The sequence below is a fragment of the Tachypleus tridentatus genome, chromosome 9 (genome assembly GCF_004210375.1).
Source record: "Tachypleus tridentatus isolate NWPU-2018 chromosome 9, ASM421037v1, whole genome shotgun sequence".
Taxonomy (NCBI): Eukaryota; Metazoa; Arthropoda; class Merostomata; order Xiphosura; family Limulidae; genus Tachypleus; species Tachypleus tridentatus.
Genome location: NC_134833.1, coordinates 6,167,764 through 6,185,676, shown reverse-complemented (window position 1 = coordinate 6,185,676; position 17,913 = coordinate 6,167,764). Strand labels below are relative to the sequence as shown.

The following is a 17,913-nucleotide window of genomic DNA, read 5'->3' as shown; positions in this document are numbered from 1 at the left end:
TATCCTTAAGTACTTACTGTATATTTTTGTACTCATTTTTTGTAAAAATAATGTACTCTTGATCTCAATGATTTATTGGTTGTATCGAACTCGGTGCATTATTAAAATACTGAGAGATTAAAGGCTTAAATTGAAACAATTTGATTAATGTTATGAGGATTTTCTTTTTTTCTACAACATGTTCCTTAAACTGTCATTTGTCATCTTACTATATTTACATGTTGAACTACATGGACCAATAATAACATTTTTTAACTTTTCTATAAGTAATTTACTTATTAAGGTTGGTTTTTATTGGTCAATTAACTGAATACAATTAGTAACATACTTGTGACAAATTTATATGTAAGTAATAGTCAAAAGTAAGCCACAAGAGCAGTTTTTCAGAAACAGGACAGGTTAGAAGAGCTAAGAGACCACGTGGAGAAACATCGATACCACATCAAGCAGTTGGAAACATTGATGCGAATGCTAGACAACAGCACTATTGATGTGGATCAGGTAAAGAAGATAAAGGATGACATAGAGTACTACATTGAATCTTCTCAAGAGCCAGACTTTGAAGAAAACGAGTTCATCTATTCTGATCTGAACCTAGAGGGTATTCAGGAATATCTAGCCAAAAGTAAGAATCTGTTGTAGTAAGTGTGTACTCTGCACCCCAGGTTGATGTGTTCTGTTCTGATCTGAACCTAGAGGGTATTCAGGAATATCTAGCCAAAAGTAAGAATCTGTTGTAGTAAGTGTGTATTCTACTCACCCCAGGTTGATGTGTTCTATTCTGATCTGAACCTAGAGGGTATTCAGGAATATCTAGCCAAAAGTAAGAATCTGTTGTAGTAAGTGTGTACTCTGCACCCCAGGTTGATGTGTTCTGTTCTGATCTGAACCTAGAGGGTATTCAGGAATATCTAGCCAAAAGTAAGAATCTGTTGTAGTAAGTGTGTACTCTGCACCCCAGGTTGATGTGTTCTATTCTGATCTGAACCTAGAGGGTATTCAGGAATATCTAGCCAAAAGTAAGAATCTGTTGTAGTAAGTGTGTACTCTGCACCCCAGGTTGATGTGTTCTATTCTGATCTGAACCTAGAGGGTATTCAGGAATATCTAGCCAAAAGTAAGAATCTGTTGTAGTAAGTGTGTACTCTGCACCCCAGGTTGATGTGTTCTATTCTGATCTGAACCTAGAGGGTATTCAGGAATATCTAGCCAAAAGTAAGAATCTGTTGTAGTAAGTGTGTACTCTGCACCCCAGGTTGATGTGTTCTATTCTGATCTGAACCTAGAGGGTATTCAGGAATATCTAGCCAAAAGTAAGAATCTGTTGTAGTAAGTGTGTACTCTGCACCCCAGGTTGATGTGTTCTATTCTGATCTGAACCTAGAGGGTATTCAGGAATATCTAGCCAAAAGTAAGAATCTGTTGTAGTAAGTGTGTACTCTGCACCCCAGGTTGATGTGTTCTATTCTGATCTGAACCTAGAGGGTATTCAGGAATATCTAGCCAAAAGTAAGAATCTGTTGTAGTAAGTGTGTACTCTGCACCCCAGGTTGATGTGTTCTATTCTGATCTGAACCTAGAGGGTATTCAGGAATATCTAGCCAAAAGTAAGAATCTGTTGTAGTAAGTGTGTACTCTGCACCCCAGGTTGATGTGTTCTATTCTGATCTGAACCTAGAGGGTATTCAGGAATATCTAGCCAAAAGTAAGAATCTGTTGTAGTAAGTGTGTACTCTGCACCCCAGGTTGATGTGTTCTATTCTGATCTGAACCTAGAGGGTATTCAGGAATATCTAGCCAAAAGTAAGAATCTGTTGTAGTAAGTGTGTACTCTGCACCCCAGGTTGATGTGTTCTATTCTGATCTGAACCTAGAGGGTATTCAGGAATATCTAGCCAAAGTAAGAATCTGTTGTAGTAAGTGTGTACTCTGCACCCCAGGTTGATGTGTTCTATTCTGATCTGAACCTAGAGGGTATTCAGGAATATCTAGCCAAAAGTAAGAATCTGTTGTAGTAAGTGTGTACTCTGCACCCCAGGTTGATGTGTTCTATTCTGATCTGAACCTAGAGGGTATTCAGGAATATCTAGCCAAAAGTAAGAATCTGTTGTAGTAAGTGTGTACTCTGCACCCCAGGTTGATGTGTTCTATTCTGATCTGAACCTAGAGGGTATTCAGGAATATCTAGCCAAAAGTAAGAATCTGTTGTAGTAAGTGTGTACTCTGCACCCCAGGTTGATGTGTTCTATTCTGATCTGAACCTAGAGGGTATTCAGGAATATCTAGCCAAAAGTAAGAATCTGTTGTAGTAAGTGTGTACTCTGCACCCCAGGTTGATGTGTTCTATTCTGATCTGAACCTAGAGGGTATTCAGGAATATCTAGCCAAAAGTAAGAATCTGTTGTAGTAAGTGTGTACTCTGCACCCCAGGTTGATGTGTTCTATTCTGATCTGAACCTAGAGGGTATTCAGGAATATCTAGCCAAAAGTAAGAATCTGTTGTAGTAAGTGTGTACTCTGCACCCCAGGTTGATGTGTTCTATTCTGATCTGAACCTAGAGGGTATTCAGGAATATCTAGCCAAAAGTAAGAATCTGTTGTAGTAAGTGTGTACTCTGCACCCCAGGTTGATGTGTTCTATTCTGATCTGAACCTAGAGGGTATTCAGGAATATCTAGCCAAAAGTAAGAATCTGTTGTAGTAAGTGTGTACTCTGCACCCCAGGTTGATGTGTTCTATTCTGATCTGAACCTAGAGGGTATTCAGGAATATCTAGCCAAAAGTAAGAATCTGTTGTAGTAAGTGTGTACTCTGCACCCCAGGTTGATGTGTTCTATTCTGATCTGAACCTAGAGGGTATTCAGGAATATCTAGCCAAAAGTAAGAATCTGTTGTAGTAAGTGTGTACTCTGCACCCCAGGTTGATGTGTTCTATTCTGATCTGAACCTAGAGGGTATTCAGGAATATCTAGCCAAAAGTAAGAATCTGTTGTAGTAAGTGTGTACTCTGCACCCCAGGTTGATGTGTTCTATTCTGATCTGAACCTAGAGGGTATTCAGGAATATCTAGCCAAAAGTAAGAATCTGTTGTAGTAAGTGTGTACTCTGCACCCCAGGTTGATGTGTTCTATTCTGATCTGAACCTAGAGGGTATTCAGGAATATCTAGCCAAAAGTAAGAATCTGTTGTAGTAAGTGTGTACTCTGCACCCCAGGTTGATGTGTTCTATTCTGATCTGAACCTAGAGGGTATTCAGGAATATCTAGCCAAAAGTAAGAATCTGTTGTAGTAAGTGTGTACTCTGCACCCCAGGTTGATGTGTTCTATTCTGATCTGAACCTAGAGGGTATTCAGGAATATCTAGCCAAAAGTAAGAATCTGTTGTAGTAAGTGTGTACTCTGCACCCCAGGTTGATGTGTTCTATTCTGATCTGAACCTAGAGGGTATTCAGGAATATCTAGCCAAAAGTAAGAATCTGTTGTAGTAAGTGTGTACTCTGCACCCCAGGTTGATGTGTTCTATTCTGATCTGAACCTAGAGGGTATTCAGGAATATCTAGCCAAAAGTAAGAATCTGTTGTAGTAAGTGTGTACTCTGCACCCCAGGTTGATGTGTTCTATTCTGATCTGAACCTAGAGGGTATTCAGGAATATCTAGCCAAAAGTAAGAATCTGTTGTAGTAAGTGTGTACTCTGCACCCCAGGTTGATGTGTTCTATTCTGATCTGAACCTAGAGGGTATTCAGGAATATCTAGCCAAAAGTAAGAATCTGTTGTAGTAAGTGTGTACTCTGCACCCCAGGTTGATGTGTTCTATTCTGATCTGAACCTAGAGGGTATTCAGGAATATCTAGCCAAAAGTAAGAATCTGTTGTAGTAAGTGTGTACTCTGCACCCCAGGTTGATGTGTTCTATTCTGATCTGAACCTAGAGGGTATTCAGGAATATCTAGCCAAAAGTAAGAATCTGTTGTAGTAAGTGTGTACTCTGCACCCCAGGTTGATGTGTTCTATTCTGATCTGAACCTAGAGGGTATTCAGGAATATCTAGCCAAAAGTAAGAATCTGTTGTAGTAAGTGTGTACTCTGCACCCCAGGTTGATGTGTTCTATTCTGATCTGAACCTAGAGGGTATTCAGGAATATCTAGCCAAAAGTAAGAATCTGTTGTAGTAAGTGTGTACTCTGCACCCCAGGTTGATGTGTTCTATTCTGATCTGAACCTAGAGGGTATTCAGGAATATCTAGCCAAAAGTAAGAATCTGTTGTAGTAAGTGTGTACTCTGCACCCCAGGTTGATGTGTTCTATTCTGATCTGAACCTAGAGGGTATTCAGGAATATCTAGCCAAAAGTAAGAATCTGTTGTAGTAAGTGTGTACTCTGCACCCCAGGTTGATGTGTTCTATTCTGATCTGAACCTAGAGGGTATTCAGGAATATCTAGCCAAAAGTAAGAATCTGTTGTAGTAAGTGTGTACTCTGCACCCCAGGTTGATGTGTTCTATTCTGATCTGAACCTAGAGGGTATTCAGGAATATCTAGCCAAAAGTAAGAATCTGTTGTAGTAAGTGTGTACTCTGCACCCCAGGTTGATGTGTTCTATTCTGATCTGAACCTAGAGGGTATTCAGGAATATCTAGCCAAAAGTAAGAATCTGTTGTAGTAAGTGTGTACTCTGCACCCCAGGTTGATGTGTTCTATTCTGATCTGAACCTAGAGGGTATTCAGGAATATCTAGCCAAAAGTAAGAATCTGTTGTAGTAAGTGTGTACTCTGCACCCCAGGTTGATGTGTTCTATTCTGATCTGAACCTAGAGGGTATTCAGGAATATCTAGCCAAAAGTAAGAATCTGTTGTAGTAAGTGTGTACTCTGCACCCCAGGTTGATGTGTTCTATTCTGATCTGAACCTAGAGGGTATTCAGGAATATCTAGCCAAAAGTAAGAATCTGTTGTAGTAAGTGTGTACTCTGCACCCCAGGTTGATGTGTTCTATTCTGATCTGAACCTAGAGGGTATTCAGGAATATCTAGCCAAAAGTAAGAATCTGTTGTAGTAAGTGTGTACTCTGCACCCCAGGTTGATGTGTTCTATTCTGATCTGAACCTAGAGGGTATTCAGGAATATCTAGCCAAAAGTAAGAATCTGTTGTAGTAAGTGTGTACTCTGCACCCCAGGTTGATGTGTTCTATTCTGATCTGAACCTAGAGGGTATTCAGGAATATCTAGCCAAAAGTAAGAATCTGTTGTAGTAAGTGTGTACTCTGCACCCCAGGTTGATGTGTTCTATTCTGATCTGAACCTAGAGGGTATTCAGGAATATCTAGCCAAAAGTAAGAATCTGTTGTAGTAAGTGTGTACTCTGCACCCCAGGTTGATGTGAATCTGAACCTAGAGGGTATTCAGGAATATCTAGCCAAAAGTAAGAATCTGTTGTAGTGTGTACTCTGCACCCCAGGTTGATGTGTTCTATTCTGATCTGAACCTAGAGGGTATTCAGGAATATCTAGCCAAAAGTAAGAATCTGTTGTAGTAAGTGTGTACTCTGCACCCCAGGTTGATGTGTTCTATTCTGATCTGAACCTAGAGGGTATTCAGGAATATCTAGCCAAAAGTAAGAATCTGTTGTAGTAAGTGTGTACTCTGCACCCCAGGTTGATGTGTTCTATTCTGATCTGAACCTAGAGGGTATTCAGGAATATCTAGCCAAAAGTAAGAATCTGTTGTAGTAAGTGTGTACTCTGCACCCCAGGTTGATGTGTTCTATTCTGATCTGAACCTAGAGGGTATTCAGGAATATCTAGCCAAAAGTAAGAATCTGTTGTAGTAAGTGTGTACTCTGCACCCCAGGTTGATGTGTTCTGTTCTGATCTGAACCTAGAGGGTATTCAGGAATATCTAGCCAAAAGTAAGAATCTGTTGTAGTAAGTGTGTACTCTGCACCCCAGGTTGATGTGTTCTATTCTGATCTGAACCTAGAGGGTATTCAGGAATATCTAGCCAAAAGTAAGAATCTGTTGTAGTAAGTGTGTACTCTGCACCCCAGGTTGATGTGTTCTATTCTGATCTGAACCTAGAGGGTATTCAGGAATATCTAGCCAAAAGTAAGAATCTGTTGTAGTGCACCCCAGGTTGATGTGTACTCTGCACCCCAGGAATCTGTTGTAGTAATGTGTTCTATTCTGATCTGAACCTAGAGGGTATTCAGGAATATCTAGCCAAAAGTAAGAATCTGTTGTAGTAAGTGTGTACTCTGCACCCCAGGTTGATGTGTTCTATTCTGATCTGAACCTAGAGGGTATTCAGGAATATCTAGCCAAAAGTAAGAATCTGTTGTAGTAAGTGTGTACTCTGCACCCCAGGTTGATGTGTTCTATTCTGATCTGAACCTAGAGGGTATTCAGGAATATCTAGCCAAAAGTAAGAATCTGTTGTAGTAAGTGTGTACTCTGCACCCCAGGTTGATGTGTTCTATTCTGATCTGAACCTAGAGGGTATTCAGGAATATCTAGCCAAAAGTAAGAATCTGTTGTAGTAAGTGTGTACTCTGCACCCCAGGTTGATGTGTTCTATTCTGATCTGAACCTAGAGGGTATTCAGGAATATCTAGCCAAAAGTAAGAATCTGTTGTAGTAAGTGTGTACTCTGCACCCCAGGTTGATGTGTTCTATTCTGATCTGAACCTAGAGGGTATTCAGGAATATCTAGCCAAAAGTAAGAATCTGTTGTAGTAAGTGTGTACTCTGCACCCCAGGTTGATGTGTTCTATTCTGATCTGAACCTAGAGGGTATTCAGGAATATCTAGCCAAAAGTAAGAATCTGTTGTAGTAAGTGTGTACTCTGCACCCCAGGTTGATGTGTTCTATTCTGATCTGAACCTAGAGGGTATTCAGGAATATCTAGCCAAAAGTAAGAATCTGTTGTAGTAAGTGTGTACTCTGCACCCCAGGTTGATGTGTTCTATTCTGATCTGAACCTAGAGGGTATTCAGGAATATCTAGCCAAAAGTAAGAATCTGTTGTAGTAAGTGTGTACTCTGCACCCCAGGTTGATGTGTTCTATTCTGATCTGAACCTAGAGGGTATTCAGGAATATCTAGCCAAAAGTAAGAATCTGTTGTAGTAAGTGTGTACTCTGCACCCCAGGTTGATGTGTTCTATTCTGATCTGAACCTAGAGGGTATTCAGGAATATCTAGCCAAAAGTAAGAATCTGTTGTAGTAAGTGTGTACTGCACCCCAGGTTGATGTGTTCTATTCTGATCTGAACCTAGAGGGTATTCAGGAATATCTAGCCAAAAGTAAGAATCTGTTGTATCTGAACCTAGAGGGTATTCAGGTGTACTGTTGTAGTAAGTGTGTCTGCACCCCAGGTTGATGTGTTCTATTCTGATCTGAACCTAGAGGGTATTCAGGAATATCTAGCCAAAAGTAAGAATCTGTTGTAGTAAGTGTGTACTCTGCACCCCAGGTTGATGTGTTCTATTCTGATCTGAACCTAGAGGGTATTCAGGAATATCTAGCCAAAAGTAAGAATCTGTTGTAGTAAGTGTGTACTCTGCACCCCAGGTTGATGTGTTCTATTCTGATCTGAACCTAGAGGGTATTCAGGAATATCTAGCCAAAAGTAAGAATCTGTTGTAGTAAGTGTGTACTCTGCACCCCAGGTTGATGTGTTCTATTCTGATCTGAACCTAGAGGGTATTCAGGAATATCTAGCCAAAAGTAAGAATCTGTTGTAGTAAGTGTGTACTCTGCACCCCAGGTTGATGTGTTCTATTCTGATCTGAACCTAGAGGGTATTCAGGAATATCTAGCCAAAAGTAAGAATCTGTTGTAGTAAGTGTGTACTCTGCACCCCAGGTTGATGTGTTCTATTCTGATCTGAACCTAGAGGGTATTCAGGAATATCTAGCCAAAAGTAAGAATCTGTTGTAGTAAGTGTGTACTCTGCACCCCAGGTTGATGTGTTCTATTCTGATCTGAACCTAGAGGGTATTCAGGAATATCTAGCCAAAAGTAAGAATCTGTTGTAGTAAGTGTGTACTCTGCACCCCAGGTTGATGTGTTCTATTCTGATCTGAACCTAGAGGGTATTCAGGAATATCTAGCCAAAAGTAAGAATCTGTTGTAGTAAGTGTGTACTCTGCACCCCAGGTTGATGTGTTCTATTCTGATCTGAACCTAGAGGGTATTCAGGAATATCTAGCCAAAAGTAAGAATCTGTTGTAGTAAGTGTGTACTCTGCACCCCAGGTTGATGTGTTCTATTCTGATCTGAACCTAGAGGGTATTCAGGAATATCTAGCCAAAAGTAAGAATCTGTTGTAGTAAGTGTGTACTCTGCACCCCAGGTTGATGTGTTCTATTCTGATCTGAACCTAGAGGGTATTCAGGAATATCTAGCCAAAAGTAAGAATCTGTTGTAGTAAGTGTGTACTCTGCACCCCAGGTTGATGTGTTCTATTCTGATCTGAACCTAGAGGGTATTCAGGAATATCTAGCCAAAAGTAAGAATCTGTTGTAGTAAGTGTGTACTCTGCACCCCAGGTTGATGTGTTCTATTCTGATCTGAACCTAGAGGGTATTCAGGAATATCTAGCCAAAAGTAAGAATCTGTTGTAGTAAGTGTGTACTCTGCACCCCAGGTTGATGTGTTCTATTCTGATCTGAACCTAGAGGGTATTCAGGAATATCTAGCCAAAAGTAAGAATCTAGAGGGTATTGAATATCTAGCCAAAAGTAAGAATCTGTTGTAGTGTGTACTCTGCACCCCAGGTTGATGTGTTCTATTCTGATCTGAACCTAGAGGGTATTCAGGAATATCTAGCCAAAAGTAAGAATCTGTTGTAGTAAGTGTGTACTCTGCACCCCAGGTTGATGTGTTCTATTCTGATCTGAACCTAGAGGGTATTCAGGAATATCTAGCCAAAAGTAAGAATCTGTTGTAGTAAGTGTGTACTCTGCACCCCAGGTTGATGTGTTCTATTCTGATCTGAACCTAGAGGGTATTCAGGAATATCTAGCCAAAAGTAAGAATCTGTTGTAGTAAGTGTGTACTCTGCACCCCAGGTTGATGTGTTCTATTCTGATCTGAACCTAGAGGGTATTCAGGAATATCTAGCCAAAAGTAAGAATCTGTTGTAGTAAGTGTGTACTCTGCACCCCAGGTTGATGTGTTCTATTCTGATCTGAACCTAGAGGGTATTCAGGAATATCTAGCCAAAAGTAAGAATCTGTTGTAGTAAGTGTGTACTCTGCACCCCAGGTTGATGTGTTCTATTCTGATCTGAACCTAGAGGGTATTCAGGAATATCTAGCCAAAAGTAAGAATCTGTTGTAGTAAGTGTGTACTCTGCACCCCAGGTTGATGTGTTCTATTCTGATCTGAACCTAGAGGGTATTCAGGAATATCTAGCCAAAAGTAAGAATCTGTTGTAGTAAGTGTGTACTCTGCACCCCAGGTTGATGTGTTCTATTCTGATCTGAACCTAGAGGGTATTCAGGAATATCTAGCCAAAAGTAAGAATCTGTTGTAGTAAGTGTGTACTCTGCACCCCAGGTTGATGTGTTCTATTCTGATCTGAACCTAGAGGGTATTCAGGAATATCTAGCCAAAAGTAAGAATCTGTTGTAGTAAGTGTGTACTCTGCACCCCAGGTTGATGTGTTCTATTCTGATCTGAACCTAGAGGGTATTCAGGAATATCTAGCCAAAAGTAAGAATCTGTTGTAGTAAGTGTGTACTCTGCACCCCAGGTTGATGTGTTCTATTCTGATCTGAACCTAGAGGGTATTCAGGAATATCTAGCCAAAAGTAAGAATCTGTTGTAGTAAGTGTGTACTCTGCACCCCAGGTTGATGTGTTCTATTCTGATCTGAACCTAGAGGGTATTCAGGAATATCTAGCCAAAAGTAAGAATCTGTTGTAGTAAGTGTGTACTCTGCACCCCAGGTTGATGTGTTCTATTCTGATCTGAACCTAGAGGGTATTCAGGAATATCTAGCCAAAAGTAAGAATCTGTTGTAGTAAGTGTGTACTCTGCACCCCAGGTTGATGTGTTCTGTTCTGATCTGAACCTAGAGGGTATTCAGGAATATCTAGCCAAAAGTAAGAATCTGTTGTAGTAAGTGTGTACTCTGCACCCCAGGTTGATGTGTTCTATTCTGATCTGAACCTAGAGGGTATTCAGGAATATCTAGCCAAAAGTAAGAATCTGTTGTAGTAAGTGTGTACTCTGCACCCCAGGTTGATGTGTTCTATTCTGATCTGAACCTAGAGGGTATTCAGGAATATCTAGCCAAAAGTAAGAATCTGTTGTAGTAAGTGTGTACTCTGCACCCCAGGTTGATGTGTTCTGTTCTGATCTGAACCTAGAGGGTATTCAGGAATATCTAGCCAAAAGTAAGAATCTGTTGTAGTAAGTGTGTACTCTGCACCCCAGGTTGATGTGTTCTATTCTGATCTGAACCTAGAGGGTATTCAGGAATATCTAGCCAAAAGTAAGAATCTGTTGTAGTAAGTGTGTACTCTGCACCCCAGGTTGATGTGTTCTATTCTGATCTGAACCTAGAGGGTATTCAGGAATATCTAGCCAAAAGTAAGAATCTGTTGTAGTAAGTGTGTACTCTGCACCCCAGGTTGATGTGTTCTATTCTGATCTGAACCTAGAGGGTATTCAGGAATATCTAGCCAAAAGTAAGAATCTGTTGTAGTAAGTGTGTACTCTGCACCCCAGGTTGATGTGTTCTGTTCTGATCTGAACCTAGAGGGTATTCAGGAATATCTAGCCAAAAGTAAGAATCTCTTATAGTAAGTGTGTACTCTGCACCCCAGGTTGATGTGTTCTATTCTGATCTGAACCTAGAGGGTATTCAGGAATATCTAGCCAAAAGTAAGAATCTGTTGTAGTAAGTGTGTACTCTGCACCCCAGGTTGATGTGCAAGGAAAGTTATGTACTCTGCAACCCTAGGTTGATGTGCAAGGAAAGTTATGTACTCTGCACCCTACGTTGATGTGCAGGAAAGTTGTGTACTCTGCACCCTAGGTTGATGTGCAAGGAAAGTTATGTACTCTGCACCCCAGGTTGATTGCAAGGAAAAGTTGTACTCTGCACCCCAGGTTGATGTGCAAGGAAAGTTAATTTGTGCATCAGCAAATTGCTGCTTGTGCATTATTTAGAAATATTTAAACTTTTATGGAACTCTTACCTAAAGTGAAAACATCGTAAATTATAAATACATAGAGAATGTTTGAGATCATTAATGTAATTTAATAACGAACAGTAATTTTACACTTATTTTCAATAGACATATTATTAATTATCTCCATTAAATAAAACTAGAAGGAATCCTCAATAGCATACTGAGTTCTTAATTTAATAAACTCAAGTTTCTTGTCTAGCTTAGTTATCTCCATTAAATAAAACTAGAAGGAATCCTCAATAGCTGTGGCACTTAATTCTTTTTTTGTAAATAGTAGAGTAAATTAATCTATGAGACCTTTACTTTTTTTTAAATTAGCTTTGGTTTTGTGCACCAGCAGTACCAAGCATGAGACACAGGTATACCTGTTTTGATTTTATTACTCATCAGGATCTGTACCCTCAAATTGAACTTCTGTTATATGTGATTAGAGTAAATTAATCTATAATACCTTGGGCATGGTCAATTACGCCAGTCAAGGGTTTGACGTCTTGAGTCTAAATCTCCAATTTGATCTTAAATCAGTTAAAAGATAACTGAGTTACAAGTTAAAAGTATGTACTTGTAAAACAAAACAAAACATGGAGCCATTTCTGAGCTGCTGCACCATGACTAGTATAAAGTAAAGAAATTTAATTTTTTTATTCATGAATAACATATAATTACAAAAATGAATTTATTAAATTTGATTCTATAATATTTACAGTAAAAAACGTGTAAACAGATACATAATGTGTATTGGTGATTACTTTGTTTCACCAAAAATCATAGAAATGTATAAAAAATTGGGAAAGAATTGAGCCAATTGTGTGTTTCATAAATGTGCAAATTTCTTAGTCTCAGGAATACTCTAAGATGGATAATAAAACGTTTGTAAAAAAAGAAATTAATAATCAAATTTAGGGATCTTATATTTATTTACAGAGAAATTGTTGTTGGACGCCTTTGATTGAAAACAATTTTAGGATATGTCTATCTCCTGTTTCTTTTTAACTAGGAGATGATGAAAATTCTACAGCCCTTTCTACCACACCCACATCAACAAATTCTGGATCCCCTGTGCCTAGTCCAGGTTTAACAAACCATTCCAAGGCCAGTGAGGTGAGGACAGTTATACATATTTCCTTCTGTTCAATAATCTTAAAATTTATACATTTTATTAAGATTTGTGTATCATTGTTTCTTTTCTTTAGTTACTGTGTGTCCAAGATTTCAGTCTGCAGTGATTTCAAAATGTAATATTTTAGCTCAAATTCAACAATAGTGAAAAACGTTCAAGGGCCTTTATAGTGACTTTATTATCTAATCTACTGCATAATTAATTAAGGAAAACTTTCCACACTTCACACTGAATCATTTTGCTACTGATTCTTTTATTGCACCATGCAGGTGTCTTGTGTCAAGTTTCATTTCAAGGATGTACCAATTGGAAATTATTTTTCCCTTCTCAATTTATATTTTTGAAAGTTGAATATAAAACTTACTTATCGAAATTTTATTTCTAGTTAGGTAAGTGAGAAATTTAAATCATATGCAATCACTGTACTAGAAAATGTAAAGCATATATGGAATACTGCAGGAGGTAATGCAAGTTTCCTTTGTATGAGGTGGTCAGTACAGCATTCTCTGCTCAAGTATATTTGTTTTACATTTGACAGACTATTTATGCAAAGAAAAATTCCTTCATTATAGCATTCATGAGATAAACTATGATTTTGTCAGCTACTAAATTTTTCTAGTAACCATTAGATAGCTATTGGTATAAATATAGTGACACCTGTGTATATGCAAACTGTCCTCCTCTTGTTCCCCTCAGTGTGGATTCCTGTACGTGGTAAGGGGACCTTTCAAGGAAGGTTCTGTTTCTTCATTTTACCTCCTCTGGGATCTAAACATTTACCTATGTGTTTGCTGTGCATAGTGATCCATGAAGGAGAGGAGAGGAGAGGATCCTTGTGGTTGAGGGGTCCAACTCTAACACACCACTTTGGTCTTGAATTCCTGTAGACTAGCAGCCTTGGGGTGGCCACCCTAGAGTCAGTTGGCTGGTCCACTTGGGCTAGGGTCAAGCAAGTACCAGTGTTTGATGTTCTCAACAGGTGTTGTGGACATTGTATCTGTTGCTAGTGTTTGGGTATAATGCTCACAAAACCCCCGGCATTGCTGCAGTGTCCTTGTTTGACATTGTAGTGCATCCCCTCGTAGGGCTTCATGGTGGGCGGGGTCAGAGGGCACTGAAATGTGGCTTCTTTGTTATGGATACCTTTCTTTCTAACAAGATAAATAAAAAATGAAAGAATTGCAAAAACAGTTCATTGGAAAATGACCATGCATGGACAACTTTTTTGTACAGTCAATTACAGCCAGGTTCTACACCTTGATTTCTGATTCTCCATTCCTCTTCTGAGGAGATGTCTCCATTTTTTCATTCAGAAGGAATTAGAAGAACTTGCTGGCTCCCAAAAGTCAGTAAAGACTTTGTGCTCTGGAGACATTTTGGTGGAAACATTTTCACCACAGTATACCAAACTTCTCTGTCAAAAGCCATTGGGGATATACCCATTGAGGTTACTCCTCATGTGACTTTGAATTCTTCCAGAGAAGTTATAGTTGAGAAATCAAAAGCTATTGGGGATATACCCACTGAGGTTACTCCCCATGTGACTTTGAATTCTTCCAGAGGAGTTATACTTGAGAAGGATGTAAAGAACGTTCCTCAGTTGGACATCCTTGCTGGTTTCTCCTGCCAAGGTGTTACTATGGTATGCTGAATCTTCATCCATAAAGATGAAATTACAGACCTACCAATGTTCTGATACTAACGCTACATCACCTCATCCTCCCACCACAGTCAAAGCAGGTTATCTGAACTGTAAGGTATAGCCCTATATTCCTAACCCTCTCGTTATGTTTCCAGTGTCAGTAGTTTAGTCACTCAGAAACATCATGTCGTGGTTCTTTGGTGTGTGCTCCTTGTGGTGGTAGAGGCCATGATGCTTACAAGTGCAACCTGAAGCCAAGCTATGTTAACTGTAGTGGCCCCTGCCTCTCTTACTCTATTTCTTGCCCTAAATGGTAGAAGAGAAAGAGATGCAATGCTTAAAGACTGTTAATAATATCACCTATTGAGAGGCTCAGACATGCTGCTGCACCCACTCCACTACCACAGCGGGATTGCAGACAGATCTCTCTGTGCCTCCAACAGAGTCATTTGCAAAACATCTTAATCTTGTGCCTCCATATTTAATAAAGTTGATGATTGAGGTTGATAGGTCTTTATACAATAAAGAAAAAAAAAATGTGGACTCAAACAAGAAGGACTCCCTGCCACATTCTCCTCCACATAAATAACACTGACCACTCTTATCCAGTGGAACTATCGAGGTTTTCGATCAAATTTAGATGACATTAAGGATTTGATTGATTCATTTCATCCTGTTTGTCTCCTTACAGGAAACACTTCTGAAACCTGCTGATACAGTCACTCTTTGGCAGTTTTCCTTGTATAGAAATGACAGGTCATGTGATGGTTGAGTGAATGGTGGGGTGGCATTGCTGGTTGATCAGCATGTGCCCACCCTGTGTTTGGCAGTTGATACACCCTTGGAGGTTGTAGCCATTCGTGTTTCCTTAGGTCGTACCATCACTATTTGTTCTCTCTACCTGTCTCCTGAACCATCACTATTTGTTCTCTCTACCTGTCTCCTGAACCATCACTATTTGTCTCTCTACCTGTCTCCTGAACCATCACTATTTGTTCTCTCTACCTGTCTCCTGAACCATTACTGTTTGTTCTCCTACCTGTCTCCTGAACCATCACTGTTTGTTCTCCCTACCTGTCTCCTGATAATCAGTTAGACCTTGATACCTTCATTGAACAGCTACCATCTTCATTTTTTAATCCTAGGGTATTTTAATGGACATAATCCCCTCTGGGGCTGTGCTAGTATTGATGGGAGGGGTTGTGCTATAGAGCATATGCTCTTGGACCACAACCTGTCTTTCTTCAATACTGGTTGTCATACATATTTTCATGCACCTAGTCAGTCTTTTACTGCTGTATATCTTTCTATCTTCTCTCTTTCACTTTTCACTAACTTTTCTTGAGAGTCAATGGTAATCCATGGGGCAGTGATCATTTTCCTATAATTTTAAAGAGATTAACCCTGGTCAGTGACATCCCACCCACGTGCCTCGATGGAAGTTGGACCAGGCTAACTGTCTTTTTTTCACTACTCCCTCAGAACTTACTCCTGCCATCTTGCATAAGCCATTGATAGATGACTGTGTGGCAACAGTAATTGACTGTTATCCAGGCAACTACTCAGTGTATTCATAAAATCTTGACATGTTTCTCACAGTATCCTCATCTTTGGTGGAATCCTGCCTGCCTGCCACATGACAAGAAAAGCTCAAAAATTGGCTTAGGATACCTTTCATAGATATCCCACACTTTTAAACCACATTGCATTTCAGCAGGCCCGTGAACATGCTCAGCAGATCAGATGTCAAAACCAGAAGGAATCTTGGATTAAGTACACCTCTTGCATTTCCTCCACCAAAGTCGTCGCGGGACAAAATTGAAACATTAGTGGCCACTATCCTTCTCCCCCCTTTCAGTCGTTGTCTCTGATGACCAGGAAGTTGCTGATACCCCCAGAGCATTGCCAGTACTCTCGGCAAAAGCTTTTTTCATGCATCTAGCACTTCTGCTTCATCCCCCATCTTCTTAGCCATCAAAACATGGGCAGAACGATTGCTCTTTCCTTTCAGGCTGATCATCTCTATGACTATAATTACCCCTGACATTGGTGGAACTTCAACTTGCTATTCATCAGTCTGGCAGTACATCAGTCAGACCAAATGATATTCATTACGAGATGGTACGCCATCTCTCTCTTGCTATTTTTCTGATTGTTTTAACTGGATCTGGCAGCAGGAGAATGTTTTTCCTGATGCTTGGTGCCATGCTATTGTACTCCCTTTTCCTAAACTTGGGAAGGATCCCAAGATACCTTTGAACTACCTTCCAATTGGTTTGACAACCTGTCTCTGTAAGACTTTAGAGAGGATGGTTAATGCTAGTCTTGTTTGGTTCCTCAAATCAAAAAACCTCCTCTTGTCCACCCAGTGTGGATTCCAATGATAACGCTCCACCATGGACCATCTGATTTGATTTGAAATGTCAATCAGAAAAGCCTTTCTCAAATGAATCCCTCAGGGCTGTGTTCTGAGTGTCACACTTTTCAGTATAAAGATTAATGCCATCACTGCACAACTCCCTCTCACTGTTGCAAATGGGCTCTATGTTGACGACTTTCACATCTCATGTCAGTCGTCGAACATGAAGTATATTGAGTTGCAACTACACATTGCTCTCGATCATTTACTGAAGTGGACCAGAGCAATGGGTTTAACTTCTTTCTCTCTAAAACTGTTTGCATGCACTTTTGCCATCAACAAGGTATCTTGATCCTGAACTCTGTATTGGTGAAGCTGTGGTCCCTGAGGTAAAGTTCTTTGGGCTTATATTTTTCTGTAAGCTGACCTTTATTCCACACATCAAGCAAGTGTACAAGGGCACTAAATATACTCTGTGTCCTCTCTTCCACTTCTTGGTAGGAAGACTGATGTTCCGTGCTAAAATCTATCGCACCTTGTTTGTTAAAACAAGGCTATTAACCTTTTTAATACTAAGTTTTTAATTCATAAGTTATACCTTTTATGATTCCTTTTTGAGGTACAACTAGTTTGATATGAAATTAGAAAATTGCTGTAATGTCAAATAACTCGAAATCAGGACTGAAAGGCCAACTTCAGGTGACTAATACAGGTGTTTGTACTTATCTGTTAGTCATCTTGGCAAGTTATGACCATTCAACTTATGTTACAGAATGTCCTTTAAAACTAGTATTACTGTAATTTCTCCCTAACTGCTGTACACTAGATATAGAAATTGGGTTTCATGCTGTTTAAATTTTAATTCAAAAATTCAACTTTGTCTTGTTTTACCTTAATTTCCTTTTATGAATTTCAATAATTTTACTTTAATTTTAACTTTTTACTGGATGTTTGGCACAGATAGTCTCGTTGCTTTGTTTCATAAAACACCAAACCCATTCACCCACCCTCATCTTATTAGTGTATCAACCTGAGATAAAACATGAAATTCTTTTTTTAGAAGAAAGAGGAAGAGAAAAAAGAGGCACAAGTCAGCTGAAGATAACAAAGTATGTTAACAACCTGTGTTACATTGGATGTGTACAGTACACAAGCTGTAGTTCTTAGACTGATTGCATGTATATAACCTGCAGATATCAAGTACACCTTTTACTGTTTGTTTTGATAATTTGTATTAAAAAATAAAGAAATAGATGAAACACTATTTAAACAACTTGTTTTACAAGAAGTTTGAGTATGTAACACACTTTATTCTTATAGTACTGAAGTAACATTATATAACACACTTCATTCATATAGTACTGAAGTAACATTATATAACACACTTCATTCATATGGTACTGAAGTAACATTATATAACACACTTCATTCATATGGTACTGAAGTAACATTATATAACACACTTCATTCATATGGTACTGAAGTAACATTATATAACACACTTCATTCATATGGTACTGAAGTAACATTATATAACACTTCATTCATATGGTACTGAAGTAACATTGTACAACACACTTCATTCATATAGT

The 17,913-nt window shown here is 39.2% G+C and overlaps 1 protein-coding gene across 1 annotated transcript in view; it reads left to right on the top strand.

Annotated features, from left to right (window-relative positions):
- LOC143224706 (CCR4-NOT transcription complex subunit 3-like) overlaps positions 1 to 17,435 on the top strand; it is a 28,702-nt gene extending 11,267 nt beyond the window's left edge. Inside the window, exons 4-6 of the mRNA XM_076452918.1 lie at positions 394 to 625; positions 12,198 to 12,301; positions 17,382 to 17,435. Coding sequence (XP_076309033.1) covers positions 394 to 625; positions 12,198 to 12,301; positions 17,382 to 17,420 — 375 coding nt within the window. The 3' untranslated portion in view covers positions 17,421 to 17,435. The remainder of the gene's footprint in view (positions 1 to 393; positions 626 to 12,197; positions 12,302 to 17,381) is intronic.
- Positions 17,436 to 17,913: the final 478 nt, after the last annotated feature.